This window comes from Eublepharis macularius, chromosome 11, assembly GCF_028583425.1.
Source record: "Eublepharis macularius isolate TG4126 chromosome 11, MPM_Emac_v1.0, whole genome shotgun sequence".
NCBI classification, from domain to species: domain Eukaryota; kingdom Metazoa; phylum Chordata; class Lepidosauria; order Squamata; family Eublepharidae; genus Eublepharis; species Eublepharis macularius.
Genome location: NC_072800.1, coordinates 63,605,173 through 63,620,993, shown reverse-complemented (window position 1 = coordinate 63,620,993; position 15,821 = coordinate 63,605,173). Strand labels below are relative to the sequence as shown.

Below are 15,821 nucleotides of genomic sequence, written 5' to 3'. Positions count from 1 at the left end.
AGGATACCTTTGAAAATGAACACCCTGCACATCAGTGAATTTGACAGCAGCCCGTACATGGGCTTTCTCTTTGGTGGCCCCCACCCTGTGGAGCAGCCTGCCTGAGGAGATCAGGAGAGCCCCCACTCTCCTGGCTTTCTGCTAACAATGCAAAACCAAATTATTCAAAAAGGCTTTTTACTCAGATAGGAGGGCTGTACTGTAGGGAGGGGATCTCAGAAGATCCGCTAATGAGTTAGGAACCATAGACCTTACCACTATGTTGTATTGGATTCCTATTAATGCTACGTCTTTGTGAACCTGTATCTATTTACCCTATGGCATTGTTTATGGAAATGTTCCTGATATTGACTGTTCTAACCTCACACTGTGTAATCCTCCTTGAGTCTCAGTGAGAAAAGCAGACTATAAATGACATACATACATACATACATACATACATACATACATACATACATACATACATACATACATACATACATACATACATACATACATACATACATACAAATGTTGTATACACACACCTTCAGTTACACAGTAAAGATCCTTGTGCTGTGGTGACAGCTGCTGCCAAAGCAACTTTTTAAAAATGTGCACAGCCAATCAGAAACCCTGTTGGGCAAAAGCCCCATCACCTTTCTTAGACCTCTTGGCAGGTACTAGAAATCATGTTGGTGGGTGTCATGGTGCCTGTAGGTACCATGTTGGCGACCCCTGGCTTAGACCTTGTTCATGCACAGTGGAATGGGTTCTGTTGCCTTTAGGAATAAAGTCCACATAGAATAAAAGTCTGTTATTGTCAAGGAACTACATACTAGGAAATGAAGAATGAGCATGCTAGCTAGGCTAGGATGCAGTGAGATCGCTGAGAGCTCATCTTGCTTTCATGGAGGTTCAGCAAAGAAGCAGAAAGAGAAAGAAGTTAGCCAGAAGGAAGTAGATTGCTGAGAGAAGCAATCTGGGTAAACAAAGCAACAGCAGCAGAGCAGACAAGGAAGACTATAGAGGAATGTGACCTACCTAGCTTGCTACCTCTGCTATCCCCCTGGTGAACCATTTACAAAGAGACATTGTAAAATCCTTCACTTCCAACAAACAAGGCCTTGCTTGTAAACATTCTAAATAGTAGCATTATACAGATGGAAGAAGATGGAGCCTATGAAGCAGGTTCAGGCACAAACAAAACAGAGAGTATAAATCACAGTCGCTATACAGATTATTTGCAGAAATAACCTGTATATTTTAAAACATGTTTCTACAGTGAAGCCAAAGAAGCTTGGTTGCTTTGTTTGTTTATAAATGGACCTTTGTTTGTTTATAAATGGATACCATGGAATTCTATTCATAGTATCATTTTTCATTCACAATGCTGTAACTTTGGAATAAGTGAAGGCAAATCCCTCACTTTTACATTTAGAGGCTGTTGTTCAAATATTTTTCCATTCATTTCTAAAGTGCACAGACTATGATTGTAACAGTATGGCCTGCAGCTTTCTGATTCAGTTAATAGAGAGTATTCCATGTGCATGCAAAGCAGTAACTGATACTAACATAGGTGGGGAAGGTCCATCTTTATATCTGAATTTTATATGCTGGGTTGTTAGATCAGAGCATTTAGCCCTTTTGTTTTCTCACAATAATCATGAAGGTAGAATTTCTTAATGAACTGTAATATTTTACAATTTTCTCCTCATTTTAACCTTCGGCAAAGTTGAATCAAAGGAATGTCTGCAACCAAATTCTTGGTATACTCGTTGAATTTTGTGATAATCCTAAAGCTGCTTCTCATATCAACGTCTGGAGAGGGAAAAAAGAGCAAACAGCAGCTAATCTGTTAATAAGTTTGTGGAGACAAGAAGAGGAAGAGTTAGGTGTGAAACATGACAAAGTTGGGAGAATTGTTGGTGAGTACGAGAATATCAAAGGCTTTTCATCATCACAATTGTAAATTAAGAGAACAAAGAGCCTAAATGTTTATGATGTGGGGATTTTTCCATAATTAAGTCAACAGCCAGAGAGCCCCGTGGCGCAGAGTGGTAAGCTGCAGTACTGCAGTCCAAGCTCTGCTCGCAACCTGAGTTCGATCCAGGTGGAAGCTGGGTTCAGGTAGCCAGCTCAAGGTTGACTCAGCCTCCCATCCTTCCAAGGTCGGTAAAATGAGTACCCAGTTTCCTGGGGGTAAAGTGTAGATGACTGGGGAAGGCAATGGCAAACCACCCCGTAAAAAGTCTGCCAAGAAAACGTTGTGATGCAACGTCCCCCCATGGGTCAGTAATGACACGGTGCTTGCACAGGGGACTACCTTTACCTTACTTAAGTCAACAGCCACAGTACTTAATTTCAGGTAGGTGCTTCTATAATTAGAAATGGCTTTAGAGTTAAATGTTTGAAGCCAAAGGCTCTGTCAGTTTCACCTCTGTACACAGAGCTGGCAAAGATGGCTCCTCAAAGCATTTGTTAATTTCATCTCTGCCTCCCCAAAGGCTCTGTCAGTTTCACCTCCCCTTTTGGGAGGCAAAGATGAAATTAATAAACCTCAGGAGCGATCTCTGCCGGTTCTGTATAGAGAGGTGAAATTGACAGAGCCTTCAGCTCTGCCTTTTTAAACTAGGCTTCCCCGCTAACATTGTGTCTCCTTACACTTGAGCATCCTCATGTAAGAGGTCTCATGTAGAGAGACTCATTCCAGTGGTTGCCTGAGCTATTCTCTTACATGAAGCTACACGTGATAAGCAAGCAGGAACAAAGTTTCATGGAGGAGGACAGAGTTGAAGCTCCAAGGTTTTGTCTCCTTCCCTGAATAGCAGGCAGCCCACCATACCTGCAGATAGGAGAGACAAGTAAGAAAACACACACAAGTGATAAAGGAGCAGGTAATTTACCTCAAAGAGGTACTGATTCAGGATCTAAGATCTCCTGAATGTTGTCTTAAATTGTAGCTTTAAACGGGAGCTGCGGATGCACCAATATGCATGATTTAATTTATTTTAACAAAATGGGGAATGTAAGCAAGGGGAGGCAACAACTGCTTCCCCCTTCCCCCGCCTTACCTCACCACATGAGTGCTTGGATGTTTGATGGATTTTCCCCCTTCCCAGGCCATTTGGCAAGTGAGAATTTTAATCGTCTCCAGAATAGGCAGGTTTTTTCTTCCTGCCTGAAAGTTTAAGTGGAGGATTCTTTGGATGAAAGATACTGAGAGCTAAACCACACAAGATGAATTACATGAGGATACTCAAGTAAAGGGAGATGCAATGCTAATAACTGACAGAACCTTTGGGGAGGCAAAGAGGAAATTAACAAACCCTCCAAAGAGTGTTCTTTGCCAGCTCTGTAGAGAGAGGTGAAATTCAAACTACAATTCCCAGCTAACATTGCATCTCCTTGAGTATCCTTGTGTAATTTGTCTCGTGTGGTTTAGCTCTGAGACTTTCAGACAGATTAGTTGAGAACTAAGTAGATGTGAACTGAGAACAATTACATGCCAGAACGAAATTAAAGAATCTGAACAAAATTTGTTACCAACCAAAGAAGCCAAATCAGAACTCAAATTTTTGTGTTTATATCCCAGCTAATAGACTTTGGTTGATTATTAGCTTTACCACTAGGTGGCATCTATATCATCAGCTGCTAAATGCGTCTCTGTTCTCAGTATTTCTTTATTAGGTCAGCTTTGCTTGTTAAATCTGTTTCAGTTCTGCTGTTTGCATGTTGTATTTCAAAGCTGAATTCATTTTCCCTAAATGCTACCACTTTCCTAGAAAATAACATTTTGTACGTACAGAAACTGAAATAATGAAAGACTGTCACAGCATAACAAAGCCTTCGCCAATACATGTCATAGCATAGTAAATATTATTCCCTGACCAGTGTTCTGTTCTAATTCCTCTACCAAACTATAGCGATCATTCCAATATTTGTATTTATTTCCAATTTTATTTATTTGATTCATTACATTTATACCTTGCCTTCAAGATGACTCTCTAATTAAAACATAAATAATTTTTCTGTACTATGCTAAGCATAAAAAAACCTTGTGTTTGCCTAGAAACATAAGAATAAAACAGTATGTTGAAATATATGCAGAGTTTAGACACAATAGTGGTCTACTAGATTAGAAAACCAGTAATGGTGAATAGTTGTAGCTGTTTGGTTATTAGTATTAAGAAAAGTGGGGGAGGGAGTTACTGTCAAAAGTTTTTTTTTTGTCTTCTGATCCTCATCACCCGAACTGTGTGTATCAAAAGCACCTGTACTTTTAAAAATAGTACTCATGCAAGCCAGATAATAATACTCTTTACCAGTGTATGTTCATGATCATCATGGTTATTAATAGTTGTATTTCATATTTCTTTAAATTTCCGTATTTGTTATAAGCTTTCGAGAATCAAGTTCTCTTCGTCAGAGGCATCTGACGAAGAGAACTTGATTCTCGAAAGCTTATGCTAAAATAAAATTGGTTAGTCTTAAAGGTGCTACTGGACTCTTTTTGATTTTGCTACCACAGACTAACACGGCTAACTTCTCTGCGTATTTGTTATTTGATTGATGTATTAAGTACATACCATGTTTCTGTAAAAACATTAAAATTCCTGAACGTAATCCCGGTTCCCTTTTTTTCTTTTGATATGGTAGATATAAAGAGGCCACTAGTTGGCCATTTCCAAGCACATCAGGCAGTGACTCCAAAGCCTGCCAGTTGCCCTACTGTTGCTATCATGGATGTTGCTGAAAATATGAGAGCAAAGATCTATTGTATTATATGTAAACTAGGTAAAGTCCATGAATCTCTTTCTTGCATTTTTAATGACCTTTCCATATACTCTACCTTGTAACATGATGGATTTGGAAAAGTAAAGCTATTTCTCTTTTTTTTTCTTCTCCCTTTGTTCATTGGGTGGTTTAGGTGTGCGTTAGCGAGTTGCAAAAAACAAAAAATTAGTTTTGCATTGCTTATTTCTACATGATATCATGCTTTGCAACATGTTAATAAACATTTTGCCTGTTCTGCTTTGAACTAATGTGATTGGGATTTTCAGATCCCGGAAAAAAAATACCAGTGATATTGATGCATAACTTGTTGGCTGCTTGCTCTTTACGACATCTTCCATAAGCACAGCTCCTGTGGAGCTTCCATAGACTGCAATCATTCTTTCTGACTTGTGTAAATAATCTTTACATTGTAAATAAGAGTTCAAGAACTTAAAGCAGACTGGGGAGGTTTAACGGAAATAACCCAAAGCTAGAATACATAAACAGCAGAATAAACAGGATTCAGATGAAGTTTCTCACAGAGCTGCTGTTGAGGTAGGATAGTCACTGCTTAATCTTAAGGATACATCTGCACCTTCAATAAACGTATGTAAGGGTAGGTTTGGCAAATGCATCTTCTTCTGCCATTGCAGCAACATGAATAGGGAAGATGCATTTAACTTTGCCAAACAGCTATTAAAGGTATCATCTCTCTTGATGAGATGACTTTTAAGGTAGGGGTGTTTGTGTGTGAGAAAAATTGCCTTATAATAGTGAAAAACTTAAAGGAATAACTTCCTGATGGTGATACCTTACTTTAGGCTTTGAAAATTTGCCTGGCCTTTCTGCAAAGGATTTTGTTACACTTGCAATCATACGTAGATATCTTGACTTTAAGGTAAGTGAAGCTTTATCTGGTTTTCTTTTTTGTTTTTAATGTGTAGTTACATTTTTGGAATGAAGAATGAGCCGTGCGCTCATCTTTGTCCCGTATTCACATCACAGCACAAATTATAAAAATTACCAGAGCTTTTCTCTCTTTTGTGAGCAGGTTGTGGATGCATATATTTCCTGTAAACTACATTAAAAAGACAGAAGTTTAAACAGTGAACTAGCAGATAGTGCTCACTTGACCTCTGCCTTTTTGAAGTAGGAAGGTGTCATCAACATCCATAAAAAATGTTAGCTTGAATCAATTTGTCATATATTTCTGAAGATCAGGTCTCTAATTCATTGTGTTAGATTACAGAATCCATTCATTTCTTGTTTAACTGGAAGACCAAAAGAATTAATCTGGCTTTCAGGTTGACCCACAATAGCTTGGCAATACTCTCTCCTTTGTTATTCAACATTTATATGCGCCCCTTGCCCGGTTGGTGCGTAGTTTCGGACTAGGTTGTCACCAATACGTGGATCACACCCAGTAGTATCTGTTGATGAGCAAGCCGGCTTGACTCTGCCCCAGATGTCCTAGCGAGAGCTTTGGAAGCCAAAGCTGGATGGGTAAAGCTGAGCCGGCTGAAGTTGAACCTGGCAAAGATGGAGGTCCTGTACTTGGGCTGGGGGCTGCCAGATTTGGGAATCAGGCTCCTGCTCTTTGATGGGGCACCATTAGTTCCGGTCTCATCAGTCCATAATCTCAGAGTGATACTGGACTCCTCCTTATTGATGGAGGGCCAGTTCATGGTAGTTGCCCAGTATGTGTTTTTTCACCTTCAATAGGCCAGGCAGCTTGCGCTTTATCTGTCAGCCCATGACCTAACTACAGTGATCCACGCAGTATTCATCTCCAGAATACACTACTGTAACTCGCTCTACGCAGGGCTTCCCTTGAGCTTGACCTGGAAATTACAGTGGGTCCAGAATGCTGCTGCACATGTCCTGATGAGTACACCATACAGGGCATGTATTACTCCAATCTTGCAGCAGCTGCACTGGCTCCTCAGATCAGGTTCAAGGTTCTGGTTTTAACTTTTAAAGCCCTAAATGGACTGGGACCAGCATACCTGAGGGACCGCCTCTCCCTGTATGTACCCTGGATAGCACGAAGCTCAGCAAATAAGAACTTACTGGTGGTCCCTGGCCCCAGGGAGGTTCGGCTGGCCTCGGCCAGGGCCTTTTCAGTCTTGGCCTGAACCTGGTGGAACTTTCTGTTGGAGAACACCCAGGCCTGCCATGATCTTACATCTTTTTGGCGGGCCTGTAAGACAGAGATGTTCTGCCAGGCACACAGTTGAGGCCATCTTTGGTTGTTTTGGGAGTCTCCCTACCGGTCTCCAGCCAGTGGGGCTATGAAATCATCTGCCCCCTATAAGCGCACTCACTGGCATGTTATTAACTGTGGCCCCCACCCCACCCCCTCTTTTGTTTACATTATGATTGGGGAAGTTGGAGGGGGACACTATCTGAGATGTTGACTGCACATGTTTTAGGGTTTTCTATTTTTAAATGTATTTAAATGTTTTAATGTGTATTAAGCATTTTATTGTACTCTGCCCTGAGCCCACTCGCAGGGAGGGCAAGCTAAAAATTGAATTTATAAATAAATAAATAAAGGAATCCCCTACTTTGGCTTAGTTTAGATAGCACATGGTTTCTTTTAATTATGGTTAGTTTGTGAAACTAGGATTCAGCTCAGAGACGATCATTAAAATCCTCGTTTGCTGATTTCCTTGTCTATGTAGCCTTGGAGAACATGGCCAAAGAAAAAGTCAGGATTAAGCCACAGTGTTTGCGGTTGTGCCTTACGTGAAACCATCGTTAAGATTAGCTGTGATTAATAAACCAGCCAACTTCAGATTTTGGTTTGACAGTTCCTAACTAACCGTAGTGGGGTGGCCTGCATTTAGACAATTACACTAACTATAGTGAGTTAAATTTAACCCTGGTTTTGCATAATGTCTAAACTGAGTCTTAATCCATAGGTCGAGTTTTCCAGTGCAGATCTACAGGAAACAAGCATTATGTAGAACAGTAATAGTCCTACTACTGTTGCAGTTTCCATGGTGTTCAGAGTTTTTTTTAACGCGTTGTCACGTCTACTGTGAAATAACCAAACACCCATATATCTGCAAACACTTTTGGATGTAGTCTAGTTACTTGTGGCAATATCTTTGGGAGAGTGACTGCTGCTGACACTGATAAATAAATGAGGAGGTGGTGGGTTTTTCTTAAAGTGCTTTATCTGTTGTGCATAAAGGTTGGTGAAATCTGGAGTGAAGTGTGTGCAGAACTTAAAGAAGAAAAGTTCAGGCCAGTCACTGCTGACCAGGAAGCAATGCAGGTTATTACTGAAACATTTGAAAATGTTGGCAAGATGGTTGTCTCCCTGCAGACTGAAATGCTGGAAAGCCAGCACTATCAGGAACGCCAGGAGGAACAAAAAAATTACGCCAAGGTAAGCAGCAGATGCACAAGCAAGAGCTCTTATTTTCAGGCACAAATTCCTTTGCTGCCAATGTATCAGAAGAAGAATTGTCATTTGGTTTTTAAAAATCTGAAAGTCTGCGCTCTCTCTAATGTGGTTTACACACCCATTTCCACCTTTGGATGGGAACCCCTCTGCAAACGTGCAGTGAGGTGTGCCAATACTGGTTCCTGCAGTCCAGCCAGAGCAGCTGCTATGAACTTGTCTCTGCTATGAAATACAAAATAATAATCCACTTACACGCCAGAAACTAGTACACAGCAGAACACTTTTGGAAAATAAAGAGTTTTTCTATTTCTACATATTTTCCCCACACTGTAGATCCAGTCTCTCCATAAGCAGAAGGAAATGGTTCATAAGTCCTGGGAAAATTTCTTAAACCGAACATCAAATTATGAGGCTTTAAAGGTAAGAAAACTGTTCAGAAGATTGTATGAGGCGTATTACAACCATATTTTGTAATCACATGCCATTTTTTAATATAAAAGTCCTCCTGTCTTTGGTAGAGTTGAACCTGAGCATAATAGCTCAGGATCTCCACTTTTTTATTTTAAATCACAATGTTGCCAACTTCTAAAATTCACATTACTTTAAGCTATTGAGTGGAGATGCTTATTGGTAAAACCATAGCATTCTTCACTATCATTTTACTACTTGTTACCTTTGAAATAAATGTATTAAATAAAGAATTGTTTAGATTAGGTTAGTTTGCACACAAGGAGACCAGTTTGCACACAGTTTTTTAAATAAGGAGTCCTTCAATTCTGTAGTATAGAAAAAAACTTTTTGGCCACTATGAAGTTATTTTGAATCATTAATATATGTCCAGGGATGACACCAGACTCCGAGTTGCCCGCAACCCCTGTAGTTGGTGCTGGCTGGAGCCCAACCTCAGGGCAGCTCTAACAAGGCATTGGCATTGGCAACCAATAAAAAAATCACCCAAGCCCAGCAGCAGCCCAGGCACTGAAGCTTGGAGAGGGTAGGGTCTGGGGGAAGCAGGGATGTGTCCAGAGGACCTACGGCCTGTCTCAGCCAGCCCCAGGGTGCAGCCAATGGGATGGGTAGCTGGAGGAGGAGGGAAGGATGACAGCCTTGCAGGAGGCAAGGGGGACAAGAGAGAGAAGTCATCACACCCCAGAAATAGGCCAGATGCAGCTGGGGAGAAGGGGGATTGATGAGTGGTGATGAACGGCTGGGCTAAACCACTTTTTTAAAAGGGGCTCCTGTAAGGGGCCAAGGAGGAAGAGAGGGCACAAATCTGGTTCTGGGAGAGCTGCAGTCCTGAGGCAAGGAGAAGGAATAAAGCGAAGCACAGCCCTCTTCGCTTTCCATTCTGAAGTCAGGAGAGCCCTGCCCATGGTGCCCAGCAAGACAGCTGAAGGCCAGCTGGTGGTGCTGGAGACGGGAGAGCCTCACAGTATACCAGGAGCTGTTGTGTATAACATGTTGTTTGCCCATTTACTTAATTCTTATCACTTCATCTCAGGGCCTGTAACACTATACAATGTATTTAAATGCTTAGAAAAATACGTTTGAAACACCCCCATGTGTATTGCTATCTACAGCAAGCCTATTCATAACCTGTAACTAAAAATATGTGAGAGATTTTACTGTGATGTACCATGTATCCCTAACTTCAGAACAATAACTTTGTTTGAAATGTTTCTAGAAAGCAAAAAAGATTCAGGAGAAATCCATAGAGGAATCCAGAGTAAAGGCAAGACAGCCTAATATGACATTCCATCCAACTGATATTAAAAAACTAAATACAACTGTAAGTAACATCTTCAGTCGCTCATCAAAGTAAAAATACTTTTTAATGTTACAAATATCTCTTTAGGCCTGAAAATTCTGGGGATAAATAATCTGTAATCATTATACAGCAAGTGTTCCTCAAATTCAGTGAACTCTGGCCATGGCTCAGTGGGAGAGCACCTGCTTTACATGGAGGAAGTCCAAGGTTTCATCTAAAAGGATTTCAGGTAGCAGATGTTGAGAAAGAACTTTCCGTCCTGAGAAACTAGAGATTCACTGTTAGTAAAGAATAGACAGCAAATTAGATGGATAATACTCTGAGTGCAAGACAGCTTCTAATCTAGTAAATACGGTGAGGAAAAGAAGTGATTGAAGAGGTACGGAAGGAAACATAGGGAATGAGGATTTTTGCATGTGTCGTATTTCTCTGAATGGTGAGAGTTTCGGCGTAGCAGGGATTCCACTTTGGAGGAGAGGGCATTGGAGACTTAAGATGTTTTTGTAGTGTTTGCTTTATGTACAAATACACAGGTGGAGGCATAGAGGTATTCCTACAAGACAGCAGATCCACTACTTCATACTGGATCCCCAGAAAGAGATCCTGTAACCCCCAATGGGCTTTAGCCAACTCTCAGCACCATCTGTCTTCTCCTACACTCCACCAGAATCTAATACTGCCCTTTCTTTACAAAGATGTCCACCTGCCTCTCCCCTTCAGCTTGTTGGCAGTGTTGCCTCCTCCCCTGTGGACAATCCAGAGCCATTTGCTAACAATTAATGCCCATATCTCCTATCATTAAGAAAGATTACTAATCTGTTGTCGTAGGCCCTGAGTTCCCCAGAGTCAGTTTAGGCCAAGTCCGTATGACAGAATCATTCTCAAATTCCAAGTTCATAACATTGTGATCTATATTTTTCAACAAAAGCAAGTGGGGGAAGAGGCAGCTGCCCTCAGCATTTACCTATCCTCATCGTACATGGCACTGTCGTAACTTTTCTGGCCGTTGGCATACAAATAATTCTCATTGCTCATTCTCAAAAAAATCTGAGGAGGCATAATCTTATGTGCGTTTTGGAAGACTTCAGTTAAAAACAGTATTTTGAACAACAGAGAGCCATTGTGATGTAGTTGTTTGGAGTATCAGACTAGGATGGCAGAAATCAAGGTTCACATCCCCTCCAAACAATGAAACTCACTGGCTGGCATGGGCTAAGCACACTCTCTTGGGGCTGTTTTTTTATTTTGGTCTGTCTTATGCCTTTAATAGCACTACGTCAGCCTTGCATGAAATTGTATTTTCAGTAGAGAGTAGTTAGTTTTCTGTCTAGAAGAATAGAATATATCCTTACCCTTAAACAATAAGGAATGTTAAAATGGAGGTTGAGATGTATGCCACCCTGGTCTCCTTGTCAAAAAGACATGATATAAATGGAATTGTGCAAAAGGCACACATAAGAAAACATTCCATCTATATAGTTTATAGATTTCCTTTCAAAAATATATTTTGAAAGAACTTATAAGAACTTTCGAATGTCTCTTTCCAAAGCATGTTTGGGAAACAAGTCCTATGACTGAAGTTTTGTTCGTTTCATTAAAATACTGAGTAATGTTTTGTTTTTCCAGATTGCAGCTGGTCGCTTAGTAACAGTGGAAAGTACACCACCTGAATTGACTGGAGGGTCACTAGCTGACACAGAGCTTGCACTCCAAAAGCTCCCTGTTCGTGGAGGAGCCTTACAAAGGATCAAAGGAGTGAAAGTGATGGAGCCATTCAAGAAAGATTCAGTATCTGTAAAGTAAATATCATCCAGTACTGCTCCAGAGAGTAGTCTATTTTTTTTAGTTAATTTATATATAAATAAAAAATTACATATTTTAAGCATCTAAACATTGTTTGTAAGATCTAATCTATTCATGCCAGTAAACTGTATAGTCATTTTGAGGTATATAAGGATCTATTTTTGTTTTAGAAATAATGTGAATATCATGATGCTAATGAATAAATTCAGTGCACCACAAAGCTTGATTATGTCCAATCATTGTAGAGTTGACTCAATTTTCAATTTGTTGCCACTGGACAACAACACAAATGGATATGAGTATTATCATGACATTTACATTGATAGATATCTAATGCATAAAAAGAAGTAAACAACTCCAGGATATAAAGGGAAAGTGGCAATAGTAATCAGTGTCCTAATCCAGTAATAGATACAAAATGAGGTGGGTAATAGAAATGCTGGAATACTGACGTGTGACAGACAAAGTCTTTAGACCTTAAATAAACATGTACCAATTGATATTACTGTCATGTGCATCTTCAGTCCCTTTCTACCACACACATTGGGAAGTCAAGAAGAGTAATAGAGAAAGCAGCCCTAACCTTATCCATTTAGTTTCCAGAATTAGTAACAATTAGAGTAAATGAGGGTAAAGCAAGGGCCAAAATTACCTGAAGCCTTTAAAACTAGCATTTAAATGACCTTTTCAGTGCGCAGACCCTGACTTGTGGTGCTTTTAAAAAGAAAGTTTTGGAAGGATAGGCCTGCACACATGTGTACTCTTCAGGCAGGAACAGTGAAGCAAGCAGAAGAAATGAAAGACATCACTGAAAGAAGGATACGCTCTTCCTCAGTTATAGCAGGGGGTGTAAAACCTTGCAGGACAAAACTGGCACCAATAACTTGAAATGTTGGCCACCCAGCACAGCTTATTTCATTTACTGACTGACTTCAGTTTTCACCCCACTCATCCCAAAGGGACAGCTCCCGTACATCCCATTAAAACAGTCAGTGTTTAATATCAACACACTGCCCTGGCCCAGTGTCTGAATGAGGGGTGGCCAAGTGGCTGAGGGAGAATAAACTGAAGAATCCAGATAAGGTGGAGGAGATACTAGGTGGAAGAGCCACTGCTTTAAATGGGATTGTTCTTCCTGTTGCCGGTGATGTGCAGCTTTCACTGAGCTGGGGAGTCTTACTGGATCCTGGTCTCCTGTTGGAGAAACAAGTGTCTCTAACAGTAAAAAATATTTCTTTTTTCTCAGCTGCATCTGTTCTGGCTATGTTGATCCACGTTTCAGAAACTTGAGGCTAAATGACTGTAACACACTCTGTGGGGCTGCAGCTTGTCTATTATCTGTGGCTAGCCAACAGGACACTGTCACTTATATTCTGAGGTCCCTTCACTGACTGTTGATTAGTTTCCAGATCCAATTCAAGAAAGGCCCTATGACTTGGGGCCACATATTTGAAGGACCGCCTCTCCCTGCATGTTCCCCTGTGGCCGCTCCATTCTTCCCACCAAGGCCTATCATCAGATCCTCCATTGTCTAGGGCATGTTCTGTCATGCTTCGCTCTGGGGCTTTTTCAGTGTCTGCCCCTGCCTCTGGAACAGCCTCCCAAAAGAGGTTGGGCAGCTCCTACCCACTTAGCTTTGCCGCAAGGATATAAAACAAAATTGTTCCAGAGAGCTTTGGGAGCCATTTGAGCCTGGGCAAATGGGGAATACCCTGCTGGTGATGTCATAATTTGTTTTTTAATCTTATTTTGAATGTGTTGTATTGTTTGGTATTGATTTTACATTGTTGCTACATGCCTTGGGTCCTGAGAAAAGGTAGGTATATAAATATTTTAAATAAAACAAAAAAATAAAAACTCAACTACTATTATAATTTTAAAACACAATGGCTCTATATACCTCTCTGGAATTGAAGTGTTTGTTGAAATATTTCTAGCCATGCAATCTCTTTTCTTGAGTGTAGCTTCTTGCCCTGATGATCATATTCCCTATTTCTCACTTCAGCTTGTTGTCAAGATAAATTGATCAGTATGGGAGGAATAAGAGAGGAGTTAAAAGGAGTGATCGTAATGATTACGTAGCATAAAAGCACTTTTATGCCATTTATTTCAATGGGAAAGCATATTGTTAAATCTCCAGTTGAAATGAGTGAGATGTAAAAGTACTTAACTTTGGTTACTAAGGAGTTTGCAAAAGATGAGCAGGTCTTTTGACCAAAATAGGTTTCAGTGCAAAAATGTGCCAGTTCTTAGATCTGTTCTTTTCTATGAGAGCTCTCACATAAGCAGCACACCTCCAGGGTTGTTGTCTGGACCAGGCAAGAGTGGTCCTGAGGAGGAAAAGTGTTTACTAGAATAGCCGTGATTCCTAAATTTTTTGGCTGAATAAGCTATTCTAAAGTTACCAGCATTTTTCTGACAGGGCTCCTGTGCCATTTAACAGCTACCTGAGGCAGAACTTCAACCTACGAAATTTTTCATATCACTGCAACTTCCAGTGGAGTAGCTGTGATGCAGAACCATCCAGTGCACATCTGCTCAGAAGCGAATTCCACTATGTTCAGTGGGCTTACTTTCAGGTAAGGATTGCAGCCTTATTCTACTGCAACAAAAACAGACGTTGGCATCTTAAAGACCAGCCAGTTTATGGAATAGTTTTTGTGACCTAAAGCTGATGAAAATTTATGCTACAATAAAAGTGTTTGTGTTTAGAGTGCCACAAGATTCTTTGTCTTTTCATATCCCTTATTTATCCATGCTAGGAAAAACTTCATGGACAAACAAATTCTTTATTCTGAAACAAGATCTTGCAAACAAGCCAAAAATGGCTTAACCTGTGACATTGGGGTTTCCATTTGAATTCCAAGAAAGCTCACTTCAGTCCTTGATTTAATGCACTGAAGGTCTTATTTAGTGAGACATGGGATTCAGAATGCAAAAAATTAATATTAATGTCTCTGTGCTACCTTTGTACATAACTACATATATATGTTTAAAATGTAAGAAGTGGCCATTATCTCACATTCAAAGTATGAAAATGTGTTCTATGCATTATTCAGTATTTTTGAAATGTTCATTAATGCAGTATATGGAATTTGTTTGCCTGCAGTCTCGTGAGAAATCAACTGGATGTAATGATGCTATATTTGGCAGCACTAATATCAATGACTCTTTCTGACTTTGTGGAACTTCACATCCATGCACATCTAACCATTACCAACGTTCTGATGGTGGTTACTGCTTTTCTTTGGGCCCTATTCCTGACTGGCTCAAAGGCAAAGGAATTAAAGTTGTGAACAGTCTCGTGTTTAAAGAAATGGAGGGTTTCAACCAGTTATGTCTCTGAATTCTTCAGCTCATAAATACCTTCCATTTTTTTAACAATTTGATTGCCATCTAGTGGCTCCAAAAAGCATATGAAACTCTCCCTGTGTATATTTCCTCTTCTGAGCAGGATGGTGCTCAGCGCTTGCAATGAAGAATTCCACCTTGTGCTGGAAAGTTCCCCTTAGAAAAGACAGTTAAGGCATGCACAAAGCTTTAGCTTATAGTATTACTGGCATACCTTGCTTATATGTAAGAAAGTAAATAAGTGAATAAGCACCCTTTTAACAGTCACCATTGTGTAGAAAAATATTTTAATTAATTTGTGATAACCAAGACCAAGCAGTGATCAAATTCAAAGTATAGAGGCTGCACAGAAAATAACACCAAGTACAATTTCTTCCTTTGGGTTATATGGGGTTCCCCCTCCCGCCCCCCCATATATCATAAAAATGAAATTACGTATATTGTATAAAAGATGCTTGTTGCTGCTGCACCTCAATCTGTTAATGTATAAAAATATATACGGCTTCGGTTGAATTTAGCACTTTTAAAAATGAGATAAACCCTCTCTAAAAGATGAGTGACCTACAAAAATATAGTACTAATTTGTAACATGCAGATTTTCCCAAAATACATGTGATTGCTCAGAATATGTAAAGCATTTGCAGGACATTGATGAACAAAAAAGGCATTTTGGCAGTGATTGCCAGCAATGTGCTTCCCAAATTTAGAACACAAAAAAAGAAAGATCAC

The 15,821-nt window shown here is 40.1% G+C and overlaps 1 protein-coding gene across 1 annotated transcript in view; it reads left to right on the top strand.

Moving 5' to 3' along the window:
* CFAP69 (cilia and flagella associated protein 69) overlaps window positions 1-11,940 on the top strand; it is a 53,558-nt gene extending 41,618 nt beyond the window's left edge. The window contains exons 17-23 of the mRNA XM_054990950.1: window positions 1,715-1,907; window positions 4,639-4,776; window positions 5,577-5,653; window positions 7,955-8,152; window positions 8,504-8,590; window positions 9,855-9,959; window positions 11,565-11,940. Coding sequence (XP_054846925.1) covers window positions 1,715-1,907; window positions 4,639-4,776; window positions 5,577-5,653; window positions 7,955-8,152; window positions 8,504-8,590; window positions 9,855-9,959; window positions 11,565-11,741 — 975 coding nt within the window. The 3' untranslated portion in view covers window positions 11,742-11,940. The remainder of the gene's footprint in view (window positions 1-1,714; window positions 1,908-4,638; window positions 4,777-5,576; window positions 5,654-7,954; window positions 8,153-8,503; window positions 8,591-9,854; window positions 9,960-11,564) is intronic.
* Window positions 11,941-15,821: the final 3,881 nt, after the last annotated feature.